Raw genomic sequence first — 24,732 nt, 5'->3', positions numbered from 1 at the left:
TAACTAAACTTAAATCTTTATCAAAATAAATTATTTAATAATCACAAGGGTAATAAAGAGATAAGATTTGCCCTTTACAGTACGTTAATTAGTTACATAGTTTCGGAGTAAATTCAAAATTTATAAAAGACGCAGAATTGCCGCTATCGTATAGCGGCATTTCCCCCGCGGTTTCAATTACGTAGTTTCCGTTCACGTGTGAATATGGGGATCAAACATAGCTTGTGACACTCGCAAATAACGTAGCTTACTATTGGTGAAAGTATTTCTAAATCGTTCTAGTAGATCCAGAGATTACCACCTACAACGACAAACAAACTTTAACTCTTTATAATATTAGCATAGAAGTCTCTTGGGAAATAGTCCTTTGGTCATCGCACCACGCTCAAAGGGCACCGACCGATTTTGTGCAAACTTCACATAAACCATCTAAAGTAAACTAAACTAAATAGACCGAACAAAGCCTAAGTATTTGGTTTTTTCTAAGTGAGCCCGTTCTTGAGTTATAAAATTAGATATTGGATAGAAGCAGGCGTTACTTTGCGGAAGTTCATCATGATTATATAATAATTTATTTATTTTGCAATCATCCGCGAAAAGTCGACGAACCCATGCGACAACGTCACCCAGGTCCGACAAAATACTCTCTACGTACGTTTCACCCCGAAACCGGAGCATCCTCAGGAGATGTTGACTCTACAACGTGCAATTGCAAAGTCAAAAGACTTTGCAATTGCACGTTTCGGGGTGAAACGTACGTAGAGAGTATTTTGTCGGACCTGGGTGACGTTGTCGCATGGGTTCGTCGACTTTTCGCGGATGATTGCAAAATAAATAAATCACTATATAATTATAAAATTAGCACAAAAAGTGGCACTGATTTTTATATTATATCCTCTCTAATCCAGCCTCTTTAATCCAGCCCTTACAGTAGTATCGCTGTAAAATGGAGTAACTTCTCCCGTTTTACCCTACTCCTACCCTACCGTACCCTATCCCTATCCTACCCCTACCCGTCATAAATGATTACTTGAAATAGAGTAACTTCTCCCATTTTCCCAACATTTCTCTTCACTGCTCTGCTCCTATTGATCGTAGCGTGATGAAAAGTATACTATAACCTGCCCAGGAGTTTGAAGAATAATTGTACCAAGTTTCGTTAAAATCCGTCGAGTAGTTTTTGTTTCTATAAAGAACATACAGACAGACAGACAAACAGACAGACAGGCAGACGAAAATTTTACTGATTGCATTTTTGGCATTTGCATTTGGTAAATGAATTTTCAAAATTGGTTCAGGATATCCAGAGGTTACCCCCTACAGTACCTACCACTTTACTTCTATAGAATAATAAATATAGATGTTAAAAAATAGGCATAACTAAATGTTTCAATTCCTGATAATGTATGTGAGTAGAAATATATTAGAGTTAGAGTTAGTTAAACTCTAGTTAGTTATAGAACTCGTCGGTATTCTTCTAACGTTGCTCTCAGTACAACACGAACGCAAGTCAGTAAAGTCAATTATAAAAAAATACATCTATGTATTTTTAAGGTATTTTCCATAGATTTATTTTCGATACAAATACTTATTTTCTGCTCTGATAATTCATCTGAGGTTTTCTATGGTAAAAAAAATTCTTTGGTCAGGTCCACAGATTAATAGATCCATGTCAGGTCCATGTCAGTTGGTTGTCACCTTCATTTGTGGTCTGTGGTTGTCACTGTCATATCATGTCATTTTCAATTTTGTTTTAGATTAGCGGTTCGTAAAATCGTAAATACTTGAATGGTTGTAAAACAAAATTGTAGTTTACTTTTATATTACAGTAATTACAATGGATTGTCGATTATATGAGTCGAAATTAGCAAACCATAAGATATTCAAAGATATTAAAGAAAGTTTAAATGATGTTGATGCTAAATTGCGCAATTTATTCGTCTACAAAGATGATGTTTTGTACGTCTGGAATTCTGTTGAAAACTGCTTGTTTTGTGTAAATTTGAATCGGCTTGAAGAACTTGATGAAAATACTTCATATCAGGTAAAATTTACAATATTCAAGATCATTTAGCTGTATTCTTCATGTACTAAGTATCTGAGGCTTAGATCTGAGGTTATGTTGTTCAGTTCAAAATAAATTCTGTAACGTAAACACATAAAAAGAAATGCCAGTATTAATTACACAATTTTTTTATTATTTATTTTTTTTACCACTACAAAGCTATGTAAGGGATTTTTTTTAATTTTTTGTGTAGTTTACTTAGTTGCTAAAAGTCAGACATGACTTCTGTTCCTTTCCATGGTATCTGTGAGGATACCAAAAAAAGAGTTAATTGTTTTCTATGATTATTGTATGATTTTATTACAGACTAGCAGATGCCACACATTCTGTTCCCATAAGAATATGGAGATAAAATTACCATCCCATTAGTGAAAGAATTTTTCAAACCAGTTCAGTAGTTTTAGTACTATTCAATGCAAACAAATAGACTAACAAATTTAACAGACAAACTACAAACAAACAATGAAATCTTTTATATTACTAATATGATTTGTATGATTTTATTACAGAAACTTCAACTGGTATGTCCACCTGCGTTTGCTGTGGAGCATGTGATCAGTAGTGAATGTGGAGGTAAACTCTGTCTGTGGGGAGGCAGAGGTGTGATGGTGGTGGAGCTGCCATCAAGATGGGGATGTGGGGGACTATTTGACTCAGGCCGACAGACAGTTTTTTGCAAGTAAGTATGAAACGACTGATTAACAGCCATAAATTTGTATGCTCTTACACCTTAATATGGCTCTGTTGCAAAATCCATTCTTAGCAGACTTCTACTAAATATAAACTACTTCTCTGCCAAATTTCATCTTGGTACACTTAGTACTACTACATATAATGGTATGGTAACTTATCTATCAGCTGGAATTGAAAATGCCTTGCATCAGAATGGAAAATGTTTTTCCCTTTTTATAATTCATTGATGATTATTATTGGATGTGTCAATCTATTAAAGTGCCCAATCAGTGAGTGAGATTCTACTGTATGAGTATTTGCATATTATTATTATAAAAAAATTGGAATGTCCTAATTATGTATAATAAAAGCCTTTATTCAGAGTTCATCTGGTTGTCCCCGAGATCAAAGGCCAAGCTTTTCCACAATTCTCAATCCCTTGCAGATTTTGCTCAGTTGCCCCCTGCCACCCGTCTTATTTCATCCACTTATCTCTGTTTGGGCCTTCTTCTTATCTTCTGCTTTGCATATTATGACTTTTATTTATTGCATGACTGTTTTGCTCTATTTTTCTTTGCCTCTGATTGTGTGGTCTGCCCACTTACATTTAAAAATTTCTTGATGGCAACAGCTACTTCCTTTGTTTTTGTATGTATTTTATTTTTTTTAATGTCCTAATTGGATTTTTTATATTATTTATTTTATTCTTACAGGAGCTACTCATTAGATGAAAAATTCCTCTATCTACAAGGGGAAATACATAGAGTGCACTGGCATCCTAAGTCTGTGACACATCTGTTGGTACTAGTCTCTGATAACACTATGAGGTAATGTACTTTTTTTAAGAATATTTGCCATATCATTTAGAATATACCGACGATATTCTATACTAACATTTTGTTTGTTCACATTGAATAAACTTTGAAATTACTGGACTAATTTGATTGAAATTAAAATCCTTTAATGGTAATGAACATGATTGATGCTGCTCCAAAAATATGGGGCCAATTCTTTGACCAATAGAAAGCTATATTTTATCTTGTATTCCTACGGGAACTAGATCTTTGCTGGTTAACCCACATGGGGTCATTGAACTTTCAGGCTTTACAATATTGGCTTAAAGACTGGTCCTAAGCTAGTGAAAGTGTTCAGTATTGGCCCAAAACCAGCCGGTGCACTGGGTCAAACAGTTCTCGAGAGTTACGGAGATGCTGCCGTGGACTTCACACCAACCCCTGACTCTGAACATCTGTTGATACTTAGTGGCAATGGAGATGTGTATATGATGCACTGTGACATTGACAATAAGAGGTATGTTTATTGTTTCATTGTTAATACCACAGATATAAGAGGTTACCAGATTTATAAAGTGCCAATTCTTTGCATTGAACCCAGCGTACCCAGGGGTGTGGCCTAAATGGTTGTTTGATATTTAGTGAAAAATGAAATATGTCAACGTTATTTTAGAATTTACATGCACGGACACGCTTGCGTTGTTCCGCACACCCGGGTGTACGCGAGCCACGCCCCATTGCTACTTCTATTGTTAAAAGCGTTAGCTTTTTGCGTTGTCTGTTCTGTGGTTAATACTGCTATGTGTGACTACCACTAACTCTGAGCATGTAATAGTAATTTTTTTTTTGTTATTTACAAGTAAGTCACTGATTACACTCTGATGGTTAGTGATGATGCAATCTAAGATGAAAGCGTGCTACTTTGCTAGGAGTTGGATGAAAATACACACCCCTTTTGGTTTCTACACAACATTGTATGGGAACACTAAAATGCTTGTCAGTATGACTTTGCAGATAGGGTGGTAACTAGCCACGTCTGAAGCCGCCCTCTAGCTGTACAGTACAGGAAGTCACACTAACTTTGAAAATAAGAGGTGAGATAGGTTTCCTCTTCTGTGGATCAAATTCAAAATTCAAAACTCATGAAATTTTAACAATGCATAACTTAATGAGATTGCTATTCTGAATTTTAAAGCATACATTTAAAAAAAATTACTTGCCTTCAGATGTTGCATCAAAAATGGTCCGCACTGGAGGAGGCCTTCACCCTCACCAAGAAATCCTCTTTTCGTTTGTTCTTGTTCCACTAGATTTTTTTTTAAATGTATTTTTAGTACATAAGTATAATTAGTATAAATTGTATTAGTATAAATATTATTTGTACACCTTACTTGTAAACTAAAAGGCTTTTTTGTTTTATTTTATTTTATTTAGACGTTGCATAAAAAGATAACTGGAATATTTAAATAAAATATTTTTAGCCTACATAAACCGAAGCTAAAGGGACCATTGGCTATGTATCCACCAGCGGATGACAACTATGGGTCCGAGTCGTGTGCTATAACTGCGCTGGGTGGAGTCGACACCCCCACGCTTGTGGTGATCGCGAGCGCCTCGGCTGTACTGTACCATTGCTTGCTACTGTCCAATGTGAGTACATTATTATTTTTACCAGACTGCAACAAGGGTTATGTATGTCAATCAATCAATCAATCAATCAATATTCATTTATTTCAAATAGACTTAGTTTACAAGCTCTTTCGAAACATCAGGTAATAATATTATACTTAAGATAATGGTTATAATAATTAGTCGAAAACTTAAAATTAAAGTTATAAGGGTTCCAAACGCGTCTTGGTCTGAGAAGAGCCCACAACAAACTCAGCCAGGTTTTACCTTTTTTAGTTTATCACCATTTAACAATAGGTGTATATGTAGCCTGTCATGTAATACATTTCATTTCCAAGCAATTTTGTCGTTTACAAGCTTATGTTTAATAAAAACTTTGAACTTATTGATAGACACGCCCGTGGTTTAATGTGGCATTTTATTATAAAAACGTAATTACCCTTAAAATAATTACTAATTTTTTGTAACCTAGTGTGGTGTGCAACAATTTTATTTTTATTTCTGACTGTCGTACGGTCAGCTTTAGCATGCTCTTGGCGTTCGAACCGTCCACATTTATTGTTGTGTAACTATTTATGAGTTATTCGGGATAGGCGGGGAGAGTGACTTGAGTAGAAAAGGGGGGTGTTAGTTAACTGTCAAAGATTTTAACTTAATTAACAAATCAAACTGTAATCAAAATAAGACCGTAGAATGGCAGAGAATGACCTTGAGTAGAGTCACGAACTTATGATTGTTGTATGTAGGGTTAATGAGCCCCTCCTTGTTCGGCATTGGTTTGAGTTGGTGGGGAGTCTGCTAAAAATAGCTAATTATCTCGTAGCGCGGCATCCTAAAGATAGGCGTCCAATGCAAAATAGGCGATGCAATGCGTCCGATACTTATGCGGCTATGTGGATGCGTACCATAAGTACTATTGTAGTGTAGTGTATTGTACTAGTAGTGAAATGTATTGTACTATTGTGAAATTGTCAGGCTACAGAGATGGATGACGACAGCCACGCCCTGTACGTTGTGGAGTCAGTGGAGCTGAACATCGTGATGGAGGAGGAGCCAACAGTGTTGCAATATGTGTGCCCCGTGCATCTGTATCTGGTAAATTACTTTATTTATATATCCGTTTTTTTTTTAATTTTAACAATGTTATAAATATGAAAATTAATACTCCACTATTAAAAATTTATAATAAAAAATCAAACCTCCCGCTCCGGGACATTTGAGTTCCCAAGCAATCAGCGGTCAGGGCTCCAGAGTGAGGAACCTCTTCACAATTGTTACGTCACATAATGGACGACAGCGTTTTTGACGTTTGGAAATTTGAAAAAAATGCAAGATTTTTAAATTAAGTTTTATGAGAAATCCTTAACTTTTATTAATATTGATATATTTCGGACCCTTATTTAATGTACTATACGAAATCAATATTGTTTATATTAGGCATACATTTGATATGAGTCAACTACTCTAATCTAGCGTAATGATAAACTTGCTACGAGGAGCTGTTGCCTCAACAATTTCAGCTTTTTCCTATCCTTGTCAAAAAGTGCTTTTTTACTGCTGATCAAAACGTCCAGAAATAAATAGTGTTCCTAAGGGAATCGCGAGTTAAAACAGTATTGATTACGATAGCATGTTCTTTTTGGTGCAGGTGAATCGCAATACGTACGCGTGCGCGCACGCGGGCGGCGTGCACACCGTCACGCTGCCCGTGCTCGAGCGGCTTAGCGAGTACGCCGCAGCTGACGAAGGTAAACATTGTCATCATCATCATTATCAACATCAGACTAACTAGATATGGATCTGCCTCGGTAAACATTACTTTTCTGTCAAATTATATGATCAACGAACTAATGCGATTTATAAAAACTGTCTCTTGTGAAAAATCGTGTTTGTCGGTCAAAGAGCTCCGTAAAAATATCTATATATAATACTAGCGGACGCCCGCGACTTCGTCCGCGTAAATTTCGATGTCAACTTTACTACTACCCCTACCCTACCCTACCCCTACCCTACCACTACCCCAACCCTACCCTACCCAACCCCTACATCTACCCTACCCCCATCCTACCCCTACCCTCCCCGTACCCTATCCCTTTCCTACCCCTATCCCACCCGTACCCCTATCTCACGCCTATCCTACCCCTACCCTACCACTTCCCTATCCTACCCGTACCTCTACCCTACCACTACCCTACCTCTACCCCTACCCTACCACGACCCTAAACCCGGCCCTAAACCTACCCTACCCCTACACTACCCCTACGCTTCCCTACCCGTACCCTACCCTATCCTATAACTTCTCTATCTTACTCCTACCCTTAGCAAAATCGGTCCAGTCCTTCGAGAGTGGTGGTATGACCAAGAGAAATAGAGACTTCTATGCTAATAATATAAAGAGGTAAAGTTCGTGTGGTTGTAGGAGGTAATCTCTGGATCTACTGGACCGATTTGGAAAATAGTTTTACCAATAGAAAGCTACGTTATTTGCGAGTGTCATAAGCTATGTTTGATCCCCATATTCACACGGGAACGGGAACTACGTAAATGAAAGCGCCGGGCGTCATATAGCGGAATTTCTGCGTCTTTTAGAAATTTTGTATTATCTCCGAAACTATTTAAGTAATTAACATACTGTAAAGGGCAAATCTTATCTCCATAATATCCTTGTGATTATTAAATAATTTATTTTAATAAGGATTAAAGTTTAGTAGTATAAATATTGACGTAAACCTAAGTATATAAAATTAATTATTTTTAAAACACAAAAGGTACTATATCTGCTAATATATAGAAGATAGATATATGGTGTCGCGGACTTTTTTGTAGAACTTTTAAAGATACATAAAGTCTCCATACATTAATTTAAATTTTACACAATAGTTAAGGCAGCGCATGCGAATAAGTCTGTTTAAGAGGATTTTCAGTCCGACCTGTATGACAAAAACTGTGATAACTCGGCTAATATATATGATACCAATATAAAATATAGCCTATAGCACTCCCCGATAATGTAGCATTCTACTGGTGAAAGAATTTTTAAAATCGGACCAGTAGTTCCGAAGATTACCCCATTTAAAAAATGTGACAAACTTACAAACTTTACCTCTTTATAATATTAGTATAGATAATATAGTCTTAAATAAAACTCAAAGGTGACTGACTGACATAGTGATCTATCAACGCTCAGCCCAAACCACTAAACGGATCGGGCTGAAATTTGGCATGCAGGTAGATGTTATGACGTAGGCATCCGCTAAGAAAGGATTTTGATCAATTCTACCCCCAAGGGGATAAAATAGGGGATGAAAGTTTGCATGAAACTTTGTCAGTTTTACGACGATTTGGCTGAAAGGAGATGGTCCATTTCAGGTCCATCTCTTGTACCCCGTATCATTAGAATTTTAAAAATAGAAGGATTTTATTAAAATCTAAATAAGTGAATAAATCTAATTAAATAAAAAGAAATAAATGAAGTTAAAACCCAAATATTTGAGTTATAACAAGATGGCGCCCGTAAAGCAACTATGACATGACAATTGACAGCAAACGTCAAATCTACTACTGCATTAAAAACGTCATCTATCCGCCATTATTATCCTTATTAGTGTTGCATTTCTTAGGAGATAATGAATATTATTTCGAAAGAAGTAAAAGGACCATCCTTTGGAATGAAAATATATTTTACTCTGGATTATCACATAGGCTACTTTTCATCTCGGAAAAATCCATGGTTCCCGCGGGATTTCTGAAAAACTGAATTCCACGCAGATGAAGTTTAGTATAAGACCAAATGTACTCCAGGTGACACCGAGTCGATCCTCCAAGCGATATGCTCCAAGCCCAGCACGGCGCGGTATCTGCTCCGCACGAGCGGCAAGGCCAGCCCAACAGTGGGCCTCGCGGTCACTCCGCCGCCGCTGCGGACCCTCCTCATACTGTGCGCCTCAGGGGAATTCATCACGAGGTACGGCATGGTTATTTGTCTTCATCATCATCATCATCATCATCATCATCATCAGCCATCATGTATCCACTGCTGGACATAGGCCTCTTTTTTTATTTCTTTATTTGTCTTAAGGAAATAATATTAATATCATTTCACATTTTTTTTTTATTCTTTACAAGTTAGCCCTTGATTACAATCTCACCTGATGGTAAGTGATGATACAATCTAAGATGGAAGCGGGCTAACTTGTTAGGAGGAGGATGAACATCCACACCCCAATCGGTTTCTACACGACATTTCACCGGAACGCTAAATCGCTTGGCGGTACGTCTTTGTCGGTAGGGTGGTAACTAGCCACAGCCGAAGCCTCCCACCAGCCAGACCTGGGCCAATTAAGAAAACCTCAATCGGCCCAGCCGGAGATCGAACCCAGGATTTCCGTCTTGTAAATCCACCGCGCATACCACTGCGCCACGGAGGCCGTCGAAAACTACATGGCAGTAATTTTTCCTTTTTAAGATTATCGAATGGTTATTTCAGCAGTGACTTTTCGTTTTTACGAACACTTTAACATGGTTATTTCAACGTTAAATATAAAGAACATCGTCAATCCAAAGCTTGCTTTTATTTATCAAATTCTACCTTCCCAGGACACTGGAGCCCTGCAACTTGGAAGACCAGCTATACAAGGAGCTCCAACTCAAAAACCCTGCGCTCGAGCAAGACGACATCAATGCTATACTAAAAGAGGTATTCCTTCATTATATCCTTAATAGCTCAATGGTAAAAAGACTCATCACTGAGTGATTGTGGGTTTGGGCCACTGTCGCCAGATTATTGTATTACCTAATTCTAATAATCTTTTTGTAGGTAAAAATATTCTTTATAAAGCTCATGGATTCACTGCTGCGGAAAATATATCAGACTTGCTGAATAAAACCCAATTAAAATTAAATAATTCAATTTAATTAAATAAAATAGTTCCATTAAGTTTATTAAACGTAATGGTTTTTATTCCAGAGACAAAAACTACCGTTCACGTCTATTATACAAGAAGTATTGGAAAGGCAAGCTTCACAGCCAATACTTAAATTAGAGAAAAAGGAGGAACCCGACCCTAAGGAATGTCTAGAGGTAATATACAAATTATTTGGGTTTTTTTTAGTTATAGTTAAAGAACCAATTGGTGCTTTAATAATCGATTTGACGTTTGCTGCCAATTGTCATGTCATAGTTCATGCTCTATGTGCGCCATCTTGTTGTAACTCAAAAACTTTGGTTTTTATTTTATTTATTTCATTATAATTAGTTAGATTTATGCACTTTAATAAATTTTAATAAAAACTTTGTATTTTTTAAATTTTAATGTTAAGGGGCACAAGAGTGGACCTGAAATGGACTTATCTTTTAGGTTAAATTTCCCACGGTTTGGGGAATTCCCCACAAATTGGCAACATTATGGTCATGTTCCAGTTACTGACACCAGCGACAGTCAGGCTGCGCAGCGAGTACATAGTGCGCCAGCAGCGAGCCGCCGACGTGTGCGCGCGGAAGATAGCCTCGCTGAAGGCCCTCAGCGGACAGTACCGGGACTGGCTCGCTGATTTGCAGGTAAAGTCCGGCCGCTCAGAAATTGCGTTTCTGACTGGTCGTGTTTTTTTTTACAAGTTAGCCTTTGACTACAATCTCACCTGATGGTAAGTGATGATGCAATCTAAGATGAAAGCAGGCTAACTTGTTAGGAGGAAGATGAAAATCCACGGTATCGGTCGTGATCGAATGGGCGATGTAACGACGGCCTCCGTGATGCAGTGGTATGCGCGGTGAATTTACAAGACGAAGTTCTTGGATTTGATCCCCGGCTGGACCGATTTTCTTAATTGGTCCAGTCTGGCTGGTGGGAGGCTTCGGCCGGTACAGCCAAGCGATTTAGCGTTCCGGTACGATGTCGTGTAGAAACCGAAAGGGGTGTGGATTTTCATTCTCCTCCTAACAAGCTAGCCCGCTTCCATCTTAGATTGCATCATCACTTACCATCAGGTGAGATTGTATTCAAGGGCTAACTTGTAAAGAATAAAAAAAACTGGCGTATAAAAGTCCGTTTATATCTACAGACACAGTGCGTCACAGACAAGTAGCGTGGCAGACACCCACAGACACCGTCTACACACTGCCGAGCAGGTAGCTAGAGACACTAAAAGTCATTTTCATGAAAGAAGTCCCCCAGACGCGGCGCTAATGCCTTAATGGCGCTCATAGGCATTTGGTAATGGCGGTATTATTGTCATTTGTTCAGATTTCATGAAAAGGACTCTACAGACATGAACCGCACAGACAAAATATTCTTTCCGCGAATACTAGCCGGGCGCGGCCCGTGTCTGTCAACGTCTGCGCGGCCGCGTTACGATAGATATAAATCACTAGCGGACGCCCGCGACTTCGTCCGCGTAAATTTCGATGTCAACTTTACTACTGCCCCTACCCTACTCTACCCCTAACCTACCACTACCCCAACCCTACCCTACCCCACCCCTACATCTACCCTACCCCTACCCTACCCTACCTTACCCCTACCTCCACCCTACCCCTACCCTACCCCAAACCTACCCCTACCTTACCTACACCCTACCCCCTTCCTACCCCTAAACTCCCCGTACCCTATCCCTTTCTTACCCCTATCCCACCCGTACCCCTATCTCACGCCTATACTACCCCTACCCTACCACTTCCCTATCCTACCCGTACCTCTACCCTACCACTACCCTACCTCTACCCCTACCCTACCACTACCCTAAACCCGGCCCTAAACCTACCCTACCCCTACACTACCCCTACGCTTCCCTACCCGTACCCTACCCTACCCTGTAACTTCTCTATCTGACTCCTACCCTTAGCAAAATCGGTCCAGTCCTTCGAGAGTGGTGGTATGACCAAGAGAAATAGAGACTTCTATGCTAATAATATAAAGAGGTAAAGTTCGTGTGGTTGTAGGAGGTAATCTCTGGATCTACTGGACCGATTTGGAAAATTGTTTTACCAATAGAAAGCTACGTTATTTGCGAGTGTCATAGGCTATGTTTGATCCCCATATTCACACGGAAACGGGAACTACGTAAATGAAAGCGCCGGGCGTCATATAGCGGAATTTCTGCGTCTTTTAGATATTTTGTATTATCTCCGAAACTATTTAAGTAATTAACATACTGTAAAGGGCAAATCTTATCTCCATAATATCCTTGTGATTATTAAATAATTTATTTTAATAAGGATTAAAGTTTAGTTGTATAAATAATGACGTAAACCTAAGTATATAAAATTAATAATTTTTAAAACACAAAAGGTACTATATCTGCTAATATATAGAAGATAGATATATGGTGTCGCGGACTTTTTAGTAGAACTTTTAAAGATGCATAAAGTTTCCATACATTAATTTCAATTTTACACAATAGTTAAGGCAGCGCATGCGAATAAGTCTGTTTAAGAGGATTTTCGGTCCGACCTGTATGACAAAAACTGTGATAACTCGGCTAATATATATGATACCTATATAAAATATAGCCTATAGCACTCCCTGATAATGTAGCATTCTACTGGTGAAAGAATTTTTAAAATCGGACCAGTAGTTCCGAAGATTACCCCATTTAAAAAATGTGACAAACTTACAAACTTACAAACTTTACCTCTTTATAATATTAGTATAGATTAACCTCTTCTAATAAAAGTATGTACAATCATGTAGAAAATTTCACTTAAAACAGGCCAATTTTGCTTTGGCAGTTTTAGAATTATTGGTAAAGCAAAATGAACCTAAAGTCCTTTAAACATAGTCCAATATTCAATAAAATCCTAAATTCAGAGCAAATTCAACCTTAAGGATTGATTTTAAGGTAAAATTTAAAATGCGACTACTTGAATTGAGTGCCAAGAACTTGTGCTTGGCACTCATTGAGTGGGACTTTTTTGGTCGCTGATTGTGCATTTAATAGGAGAACGATGATATAAATACGTTAATAAACACTGTGTAGGAAAATATTATTTTGTCTGCCACGGCACGTGTCTGGCACGATAAATGTCTGTAGATATATACGGACCTTATTAAGTTACGAAGAAGCGCCCCACTTTTTGTCAAACTTTGTCAAGCATACTTCTAGTCAAATGTGAAATTAATTTTGATTTAATAATGTGTGTGTGTGCACACATTGCTACTCTTTGCGTAGTAATAGAAAACTCACATTCTTGCAGTTTTTTTTACACACATTGAATTTTTCAATTCGGTTCAGTAGTTAGTAGTAGTAGTCGGAACCTATTCAATGCAAACAAACAAACAATCAAATCTTTCCTCTATATAATATTAGTATACATCAACGATACAGAAGCACCAAAAGAAAATTGTTTATTTTTTTACATACATTGTTTATTGTTAATTTTTGTGGTCCGTGAAAAGTACAGACTGACACAAACAAACTTACTTTATAATATTGGAATAGATTAAAATATAGATAACATTATCTGCATTTAAATTGAACGAAATTTAATTTAAATGAAAATTGGCTGTAGAAAAAGTTGTATCTTTATTTTTGTGTTTTAGAAAGAAATCGAGAATGTGCATCTCCAATCGACTTTACTTAACAATAAGCGCGCCTTGGTCGAGATATCCCAAGAAGACATGAAATACAGGTAATTAACTTACACTATTATAGAAATAAAGTAGTGGAATATTATTTAATTAAGAATTGCTATTCTATTCGTTAGGTCTTTTAAAGTATCTGCCCCTGTAGCCAATTGGCACGTCGATTCTCTTTCTACGATCGCAAATGCTTGGTCGAAATATTCGGCCGGAAGCATTATCATTACGACATCATCATCATCATCACCATCATCATCATCATCATCAGCCAATAGTCGTCCACTGCTGGACATAGGCCTCTTGCGTGGACCTCCAAGCGCAACTTTCAAACCGCCAGCATCCAGCAGCTTCCTGCTACCCGCTTGATATCCTCGGTCCACCTAGTGGGGAGTCGAGCATCACTGCGCTTTCCGCATATTATATTTACTTAATTTCATTATAAGTCTATTTTAACGGCACTATAGGTAGGTACCTGAAAAATAGCTCAATATTTCACATCCCGTACTTAGTTTGCGAACCTAGGGCCAGTGAACAAATTAACGAGTTAACCAGTGTGAGCAGACAAACATCCAAAACTAAATAAACAGTTCGTATATTATAGGATCTAACTGGCACTAGTTTTAATGGACAAACACTCGGTTTTTATACATGTAATGTATATGTATGTACATGTAATGGATACAGTTAAATTATTTAACATTCGTCTAATATACGTAAATTAGTGATGTCATAAAGGTGTTTAAAAAACTGATTATGTTGAAATTTGCATATTTTGTTTACCTACTTAATACATTGTCTTGTTGGTCGACGTTATTTTCGATAGAACCGATTCATGCGTCACTCGCCCCTTTCTATATTTTCGCATGTTTTATCTATATCTATAGCTACTTATAATAGGTCAATCTGTACATGAAATATTTCTAAAATAACTATCAGGGGGTGATTACTTAGTGATCGATGCCAAAAATGCGAGCACGGGTGGCTTGTCGCTACTGTTATATCGTTTATGTAAGCTAGGAAAAGAAATGGTCCTAGGATACTGCCTTGCGGTATTCAATTTTTATTGCATTTGTATGTCGAATTATGTAATGTCTTAATATTAGTTTCTAGTTTACTAATTTGTGTACATACAGTCCTATCATTTAGGTATGATTTTGTCCAATGAGATATTGTGATTAACCTAGTCAAACGTCTTTGTCATATCTAGAAAATAGCAGTTATTGGTACCTGTCATTTAGACTATCATTAATTTTTGATCTACTTCTGAGTTTTTTTGCTAACTCAATATTAATGGAATAAGGGTGCAAAATATGTATATCGATAATAATTAATAAAAGTTAAGAATTTTTAGATTAAAATATATAAAATAGAAAACTTAATTTTTCACGCTGTCATCTATTTTGTGACGTCAAGAAGTTACTTGATATCACTAAAAGAATAAACGTCAAACTAATAAATAACTAATAATTTTGTCAAACACTAAACTGTTCGGTTAAGGTTTAGTGTTTACGTGACATCAAGAAACTTTTAATTGTTAAAAGTAAAACGTAAAAAGATTTAATAGGCTTGTTGACGCTTTTTTTTTTAATTGGTCTTAAATAGTACATTATCGTTCTACTAGCTAGACTAAAAAAACATTTTTGCATATTTTTGTGAGACGTGATTACATGAAAATATTAGTTTTTAAATATGTTTATGACAATACGAAAACGCCTGTCGGCCATGACAGTATATATTTCAACTGTTTCATAACGTCACTATAATAAAACCCATACAAATGGAGCGTTTGACAAAAATATTAGTTAACATTTAGTTCGACGTTTAGTAAATCAGGTGTGTTAGTGACGTGACAAAATGGACGACAGCGTTTTTGACGTTTGGAAAAATTTAAAAAATACGTGATATTTAAATTAACTTTTAAAAGAAATCCTTAACTTTTATTAATTGGTATCGATATATTTCGGACCCTCATTCCATGTACTTCACGATATTAATATTGATATTAGTCAACTACCCTATTGTTATTCTATTCGATAAGTCTTTTAAAGTATCAGGTATTTTAAGTTAAGTTTTTAGTTGAGTATTTTTTTACCATTAACATCAATCTAAAATGAATAAAATGTAATATAAACAATGGAGAATATTCACTATTTTAAAATTTTCAACGTGTACTTTTTAAACGTTACTTGTTTACACTTGTAAGAATTATTTCGATACGTTAATTAGTTCTCAAGATATGGAATTTTAAAATGAGCGCGCGGCGACTAACCGCGTTCAATGTCCGTGACGTCATAGTACGACATTTGCTCGGCCGGTTTAGGCAATTTCGTGTTTCTGCCTTACCTACTGACTTACCGGCCGAGCAAATGTCAAAAACTTTTAATTGAAGTAAAACGTAAAAAGACTTAACTGTCATGTAGATGTTCAGCGGTGGTGAGGAACCTCCGCGCTGGCTGCGGCAGCTCGGGCGAGGAGCGGCGGCTGCTGGCCGAGCTGCTGCAGCATCAGAAGCGGGCCGCCGCGCTCGCCGACCACGTGCGCACGCTCAAGCTGCACAAGGAGCACAAGCAGCACGAGGTCAGAACATCTTCTTGAAAGAATATTTATCGGAGACAAGCTCAGACTAATTAGATAAAGACCTGCCTCGCAAGACATTATTTTTCTGTCAAAGTCTGATATGATCAACGATCTTATGCGATTATAAACACTGTCTCTATAGAATCGATGTTTCATAGTTTACAATCGTGTGCGTCGGTTAAAAACCTTCGTAAAAATACCTTTTTGTGTAGTTAAATGGTGTAAAAAACGAACAAAAACTGCTAGTTTAGTATAAGATATGTATGAAATCTAAGATCGTTTTCCTTAGAAAATGGCGGAAAATTTTGTTCGTGAATTTGGGTGCGATACTGGTCCTTATGTATTTAGTCTGAGGAGACAAGGTACATGTTGGGAGGAGAGGAGTTCACCAGGAAGTTGTTACTAACCAGCTGTTTTTTTTTTTTACTGTTGCTTAATTAATAGTTATACAACTTAACAGCTACATTGACCTGCAAATTACATGGTACATTATCTCGCTTTAAATATCCGAGAAACTCCCAAAAAATCCATGTTATTAGTTATAGCATACAGTTATTGCAAGTTATATTATTTTTGACAGCCTCCGTGGCGCAGTGGTATGCGCGGTGGATTTACAAGACGGAGGTCCTGGGTTCGATCCCCGGCTGGGCAGATTGAGATTTTCTTGATTTGTCCAGGTCTGGCTGGTGGGAAGCTTCGGCCGCGGCTAGTTACCACCCTACCGGCAAAGACGTACCACCAAGCGATTTAGCGTTCCGGTACGATGCCGTGTAGAAACCGAAAGCGGTGTGGATTTTCATCCTCCTCCTAACAAGTTAGCCCGCTTCCATCTTAGACTGCATCATCACTTACCATCAGGTGAGATTGTAGTCAAGGGCTAACTTGTAAAGAATAAAAAAAAGGGAGGGATTGGGAGGAGAGGAGTTCACCAGGAAGTTGTTACTAACCAGCTGTTTTTTTTTTACTGTTGCTTAATTAATAGTTGTACAATTAACCAGCTACATTGACCTGCAAATTACATGGTACATTATCTCGTTCAAAATATCCGAGAAACTCCCAAAAAATCCATGTTATTAGTTATAACATACAGTTATTACAAGATAAAATTACAAAGATATTAGTAATTTTGTTTGACCGCCCATACAAATCTAACGATCATTATGTACCTACGACGTCATTAAATCGTTAACATTTTGTATGGGGCATTTTTCAGGGATCCGTGACTGTGCCGCAAATCTGACCCTTTAAATCCATGTAGCTCCGAAAGTAATGATCGCAGATATCCTGTTACTTTTACAAAATTGCTTTACTATTAGCATACTCCTAATTAATATACAATTAAAAAAAACTGTCATCATCCTTATTGATGTGGACGGCTCGAACGCCACAAGAATACTGAAGCCGACCGCACGGCGAGCGTCTTATATCACAAACGACTTTTCATAGAAACAACTCGCGCCATCTAGCGTCGGCACGAGCGAACACGAGATAATCGAGAGTCGTCATAACCGCCTCAGACACAGCGCTTTTAGTAATGGAAGTAGCAAGGGGGACCTGCGTACACCCGGGTGTGCGGAACATCGCAAGCGTGTCCGCGCATGTACTAGCAGTCTTGTTTTGTTCTGTGAGAAAAGGAATAAATAATATTCAACTCTAAAGTAAGGGTGACATATTAAAAGGAATAAATAATATTCAACTCTAAAGTAAGGGTGACATATTTAATTTTTCACTAAATATTAAACAGTCATTTAGGCCACGCCCCTGGGTACGCTGGGTTCAATACAAAGAATTGGCACTTTATAAATCTAGTTACCTCTTATATCTGTGGTCTTAGACTATTTCTTAAAATACATTGTGTCAGAAGTATTTACATAGAAGTTTCATATGAATTACAGATGAAGAAGTGGCAAGAAGAGTACAAGAAGAAGGATACAGTGCTCGGCAAGTCACACAGCGACACCATTTGGTCCGTCCTACAACAACAGTAAGATAAACATTAAGCAATTACTATTATTCTATGTACATATTACTATCGCACTACTACTACACACTAATATTTACTATCGCAATAATATCTGCCTCATCGGTCCAGTGGTCTTCTTCTTCTTCTTTATTCTGGGCCGTTTCCGCACTTAGCCATTTGATTGGCCGTTGTGCGTGGGTCCCTCCGGTGTAGGTTCCCGCTGGATTTATTCCATCCAGCCGAGCTCGCTCCAGAAGCTTAGCAGGCCGCCCAGGTCGCCGATAGCCTCATGGAGTGTCGCTGAGGAGCCAATGTAGGTTGCTCGTTGTTCCGTTACGCCTCTGCAACTGAGCATAACGTGTAGCGGTGTCTCGTCCTCCTCCATGCAGGCTCTGCACAGAGGACTGTCTGTCATACCTAGAACGGTCCAGTGGTTTATGGCATTTATGTATATTTTGGTCACGTGAACTTGATTTCGAGATCTGGTCAGTCTATGAAATGTGAATATAGGTATTAAATATATTGTATAAATTAAATTTGATTCATATCAAATATAATTTATACAATATTAATTTCGTACTGTACATTAAATAAAGGTCCGAAATATATATATATATTATATATATAATAAAAATTAAGGATTTCTTATAAAACTTATATATTTATATAAATCAAGTATTTTTCAAATTTTCCAAACGTCAAAAACGCTGTCGTCCATTTTGTGACGTCACAATGTTACTTGATGCACTGTACACCAAACTAATTGTTAATTAATATTTTTGTCAAACACTACGTTTGTAAGGGATTTGTTATAGTGACGTCATAAAACAGTTGAAATATAGACCATCATGGCCGACAGATATTTAAAAACTAATATTTTCAAAAAAATAGCTTGGCAGCTTCGTTCGTAACACTCCTGATGGTCCGCGCGGGCCGGGGGGCGTGTTGCGATGAATTAAAAACCCACGACTGATGCACCTCTCTTCCCCGCACGCACACACCCACGCAGTCTTCCCCCCGTCGCCCGCATATCATGGGAGTGTCATCAACGAACTTGCCAGACTATAGTGGTAAATGAATTTTCAAAATTGGTTCAGTAGATCCAGAGATTACCCTCTACAATAACACGAACTTTACCTCTTTATAGTGTTAGTATACATTTTGTTTTTTTTTTCAGGACCACACAGATATCTTCATTGATAGAAGAGACAAAGTTATTGAAGGACCAACTGGGTGTAGTGTAGAAGAATATTGACTAATAATTAATTAAATAATTATCGTACTGATTGTTGATTTAGACGTAAGGAAGTAGTCACATCTAATTATTATTATTTTTCTTTTCTCAATTAATATGTAAATTGTAATTATCATTTTGTTCAAAGAGTGCCAATGATTCGAACACTTATAAGTTTATTTGATTAAAGCTACGGAAGCGAAGGAAATCATTTTGTTGAAATTAGTGTCATTAAATAGGTACACTTTCATATAAATAATAATAATAAATTAATTAAAACTGAAATGTTTTTTATTTATGTTCCTCTATTTTTTAAACATCCACTATGTTTAAAAATAAATATAATAAATTGTGTGAAAAATAATTTACTTCTGATATTAGTGCATATTATGCATATTGTAAGGCTCATAACGCAAGGGTATTATATGTAGGGACCACGTGGAATAAACGGTATAATCGATATTGTATTGTAAATAAATAATTTTTTTTTATTTTTGGTCTGCCTGTCTTTTTATTAACCGGGCATCACGCTGAAACTACTGAATGAATTCAAATGAAACTTGGCCCGATTTGAGACCATAATACGAAGAAGGCACTTTTGACGTGACAAAGTCTTATAATTCGAGGGAGCCGGCTGCACACTCGAAAAAAGATGACGTCATACGTCGTGCCCTCGCTCTAGGGTTGCCAACTTTTTTTTACAAAAAAAAAGTATATTCTGGTCTATGAAGATTATTAAACAGTATTTTAGAAAAACGAACATTTTTTTTGAAAAATGCAACCATCCCATCAGTATTTTCTTATGACGTTGTCACGTTCAACTATCGTCAGTAAACCGACCTTACAGACAACCAATTTTTTATTTTAGTTCTATGTTTGAACACACAATTCACATCACACTTCACATTACTCTAACATTATAAAGGCGAAAGTTTGTGTACACACACAAACTTTCGCCTTTATAATGTATGTTTGTATGTAAAGTATGTTTTGTTACTCTTTTATACCGCAACTACTGGATCGATTTGGCTGAAATTTGAAAATGGAGATAGATTTCACCCTAGATTAACATATAAGCTACTTTATTATCCAGAAAAATTCACAGTTCCCGTGGAATTTGTAAAATACAGAATTTCAGATGAACGAAGTCAGTCCATGAATTTTCCGAGACAAAAAGTATTGTAATAAAATCTATTTTTAACCGACTTCAAAAAGGAGGAGGTTCTCAATTCGGTCGGTATTTTTTTTTTTTTTTTATGTATGTACACCGATTACTCAAAGACGCCTGGACCGATTTCAAAAATTCTTTTTTTGTTTGAAACGGTATAGTCCCCATTTGGTCCCATTGCCATCATGACAAGATCTGATGATGGAATCCTGGAGAAATTGAGGGGAACTTTCGAAAATTATATGGGTGTCTAGTGTGTTCGTAAACTTTTCCATTTAGTACCTTTAAGAAATACAAAATTATGAAAGTTTAAAATCGATCTGATGATGGAGTCATAAAATAGACGAGGGAACTCCTCGGCGATTTACAGCAGTTACCTTGTGTTTGGGCTTGATTAATTTGTATTAATGAGAACTTTCCACATAGATAGGTTGTGACTGTCATTTAGGGGTTTGGTGATGAAGACCAAGGACAATTAAGGGAACTCCTTAACAGTTTACAGTAACTACCTTGTGTTTGGCCTTGATTAATTCGTATTGCTGAGAACTTTCTACCTAGATGAGTTGTGTCTGTTATTAGGGGTCTGATGATGAAGACCAAGGTCAATGAAGGGAACCCCTTGACGGATTACGGTAGCTACCTTGTGCTTGGGCTTGATTAATTTGTATTGCTGAGAATTTAGTACCAAGATGGGTTATGACTGTCATTAGGGGTCTGATGTATTCGTTTGAGATGAAATTTTATACTAAAAATTGAAAAATAATAAAAATTTTAATAAAAAAAATACAACCGACTTCAAAACCTAAAAACGTACCCACTAAACTAAAAAGCGAAAAATAACATCATAATATGTTCTACCTGCTGATCAGTATGAAGTCGGTGCTTAGCCGGTGTTGTCTCAATTTAAGCCATTTCTGACAGGACCACATGAAACAACACTGTCTGCAAAATCTAAATCTATAACATATGCTCACATGGCTTGAATTAATACATCACCGGCTTAGCACCGCCTTCATACTGATCAGCAGGTAGAACATATTATGATGTTATTTTTCGCTTTTTAGTTTAGTGGGTACGTTTTTAGGTTTTGAAGTCGGTTGTATTTTTTTTATTAAAATTTTTATTATCATTCCAAATTTCAGCCAAATAGGCTCGCACGCCGCAGCGTAAAGGAGGAGCAAACATACTTACACACATACACACAAACTTTCGTCTTTATTCTATTAGTGTGATAAACGTAATGTACCTATGAAATAAATAAATACATAGTCTTATATAGATATAGAATTCTCAAGTCACTATGTCATTTGTCGTATCCTTATATGTATATATAAAGGATAGGTCTGAGAATAGATCGTTTTCTATTTTTTATACCCCAGTCAACTCTTTTTTTGTGGCATTGGAAAATACAAACAGCCAAATCGTTTGCCGGGTCAGCTAATTAAATAATAGAGTTCACCTTGTAACCTTGCTCTGCTGGAATAAAATTTAAATGTATTACTAGTAGGTATATACTATTTTACGTCTATGCAAATAACGTCTCCGCTGTCACTGTTGTTGGGCTCAGACATGGCCCTAGGCAGAAGCGGTAGCGGTACATCAAAAACCGCTACCGCTTGTAGCGGTTTTTGTTGTAGGTACCAACAGGAGTTGTTGAACAGTACTGTCCTCAGTGCTTCTAAACTTCGACTGCCTGACCACCAGAGCGTAGCGACGGAGTGCAGCGGAGAAACGGACTAATGCAGACAGCATTGCAGCAGACGGTTAAATAAATACATGTTAGCAGACTGTTAAATAAATAAATATTAAATTTAATTTTTTCAAACCAGCTCCGTTTCCCCGCTCCGCTTACCGGTTTTTTATGATTTTTTAAACTAGCTCGCAAGTCCCTGTCCACTTAGGAAGAGCGGAGATTTTGTGCTATCCTATTGGTTAATATTTCTCCGTTTCTCAGCTCCGCTGCCTCGCTCCACTTCGGTGGACTGGCAGCTTTAAGGTGGTCAATGGAGTTGCACAGTACGAGTTCAGCATTATTTTTGTCTGAAAATGGGTTAACTCACTCTTCGAAGCCGTCATCTATATATCTATCTATATCTACCTACTTATAATAAAACAGTAACAGGTCCAATTTTGTACATTGAAGATATTTTTTGTTGGTTATCTATACTAGTATTATAAAACTGAAGAGTTTGTTTGTTTGAATGAATGCGCTAATCTCAGGTACTACTGGTCCGATTTGAAAATTTCAGTCTTTCAGTGATAGATAGCCCATTTCCTACGGGAACGGGAACCACGTCGTCAGCTAGTATTATTATAATCGATACTGAAGCCGCAAATATTTATTTTTGTGTCTATCTGGTCTGTCTATCCGTGATTTTGTGGATCACGCTGGAACGGCGTTTGAATGACTGAATGAATTTAAATGAGACTTGGCACGATTAAATAAAATCAGAAGGGGGTGAAATAGGGGTTGACATTTTGTACCGGAAGTCCTTAATTTTTTTTCAAGTTACATTTATATTTTACAAAATATTACTCATGATTATTATTTTACAAAATAAACATAGTAACTCAAATTTATTATGTACTAGCGGACGCCCACGACTTCGTCCGCCCTTAGACCTCTTTAACCCATTTGAGGCCAAAGAAAAATGGTCAATTATAAAAAGCAATTTTTTTTATTTACTTAATATTAGGAATACAAACAAACATAAAAAGAAGAAAAAATAAATTGAAAGTACATTTTTCAGGAATTACGGGGGTGTACCCAAATTGGCACAGTGGCCACTTACGTATAAAATTTGGCAAAGCAAGATTTTTCTATGGAGAGGTTTTTTCCCTTTTTACAACCCTTCTTCGTTTTCTATAATACATAATACAACACACTCGTTTCGTAAGGTTTTCAGGAACATATATTTAGCACCATCTAGTTGTAAACACTCGATGTTCAATGAAGAAGGGCGGGCAGTTGCTCTTTCTGAAGCCGGTTTTAGTTAAAATCTTGTAATGTTTCGTCGAAGTAGCAACTGGTCCATGAGCTCATCTTCTCTTGGATGTACATTCAAGCGCCACGCGCTAGCCACGGCTATACCAATCATGTAGCTGAACAAAAGCCACTACCATTTTTTGCCATGAATGATAATCCTGTACTATTGATATCGACTGTTCCATTTCATCCACTTTCCTTTTCGTTGATAAGTTTGAAACAAGTAAAGTATTTTTATTTTTCTAAACCTATCAACGTCAAGGGCATGGAGGAATTGGAGTTTTCTATCTGAACACCACCTCTTCAAACTGGTTACTCGGATTCTGCATAACTTTTAAAATTGTTCGGAGAAGACTTACGTCAAGCCGGATTATTTGTTTCCGATCGATGTGTACACCACTTGGTTCAACGATCTCTGTAATTCACCGTTCATTGCCGTACATCAACACCGCCTCAACGCAGGATAGAGACCACAACGCAATCCTCCCAGGGCAACCAACTGCAATATAAAACAATCCTGCGCGGCATGGCGAGCAATCGAATCTCGCGCGGGGCTGTATTGACATCCATGACTCCCCATAGGCTACAAGGTTTCAGCCCCGAAAGATGGAAGAACGTGATCGGGGGACCAAGATACCCCAGCAACCAGGGCAAGGAGGCTAAACCTCTAAGCCTCTACCATTCATCTGGGAGGAGATGACCCACTGTGTGGTTAATCGAATCCTTGTTTGTTCAACAGTTCCTTTTTGCAGCCAATGGTTTACTTTCGCTATCATCCTCAGAATTCAAAAGAACGCCAACATTTTGAACGAACATCTCGATGTCTCCTATAATGTCATTTGACAAGCTAGATGCAATAGCGTCGTCATCAAAATCGTCCTCTTTGTCGGTAACACCAGTTGGTTTTGGTGGGATTGTGGTCAAATCATACTCCAAACCATCGTCACTATCTTCGTGTATGGCATTTCGAGCCTTCTCTAAGCCACGGCGTTAGTTACTGGCGCTATAATATCGTTTGGGGTTCATCTTGATAATCTGCAAAAACTAATACTTTTAGCCGTTGTACCC

At 37.4% G+C, this 24,732-nt stretch overlaps 1 protein-coding gene across 2 annotated transcripts; it reads left to right on the top strand.

The window, feature by feature from the left end:
- The first annotated feature begins 1,747 nt into the window (after window positions 1–1,747).
- Window positions 1,748–19,795, top strand: LOC112047748 (nucleoporin 88). 2 transcript variants are annotated; one of them, XM_052883255.1, is made up of 15 exons: window positions 1,748–2,044; window positions 2,575–2,744; window positions 3,451–3,564; window positions 3,839–4,048; window positions 5,013–5,181; window positions 6,136–6,255; window positions 6,809–6,908; window positions 8,962–9,124; window positions 9,757–9,856; window positions 10,127–10,240; window positions 10,580–10,717; window positions 13,698–13,786; window positions 16,157–16,313; window positions 18,209–18,297; window positions 19,454–19,795. In XM_052883255.1, the coding sequence occupies exons 1-15, from the start codon at window positions 1,838–1,840 to the stop codon at window positions 19,518–19,520; spliced, it is 2,007 nt and encodes a 668-aa protein (XP_052739215.1). In that variant the 5' UTR covers window positions 1,748–1,837; the 3' UTR covers window positions 19,521–19,795. The 2 variants fall into 2 exon arrangements, with proteins under 2 accessions (XP_052739215.1, XP_052739216.1); XM_052883256.1 differs by lacking the exon at window positions 1,748–2,044 and adding an exon at window positions 2,154–2,228.
- The last annotated feature ends 4,937 nt before the right edge of the window (window positions 19,796–24,732 follow it).

The sequence above is a fragment of the Bicyclus anynana genome, chromosome 8, assembly GCF_947172395.1.
Source record: "Bicyclus anynana chromosome 8, ilBicAnyn1.1, whole genome shotgun sequence".
NCBI classification, from domain to species: domain Eukaryota; kingdom Metazoa; phylum Arthropoda; class Insecta; order Lepidoptera; family Nymphalidae; genus Bicyclus; species Bicyclus anynana.
The sequence above is the reverse complement of the archived record's forward strand: the minus strand, read 5'-3'. Positions and strand labels throughout refer to the sequence as shown.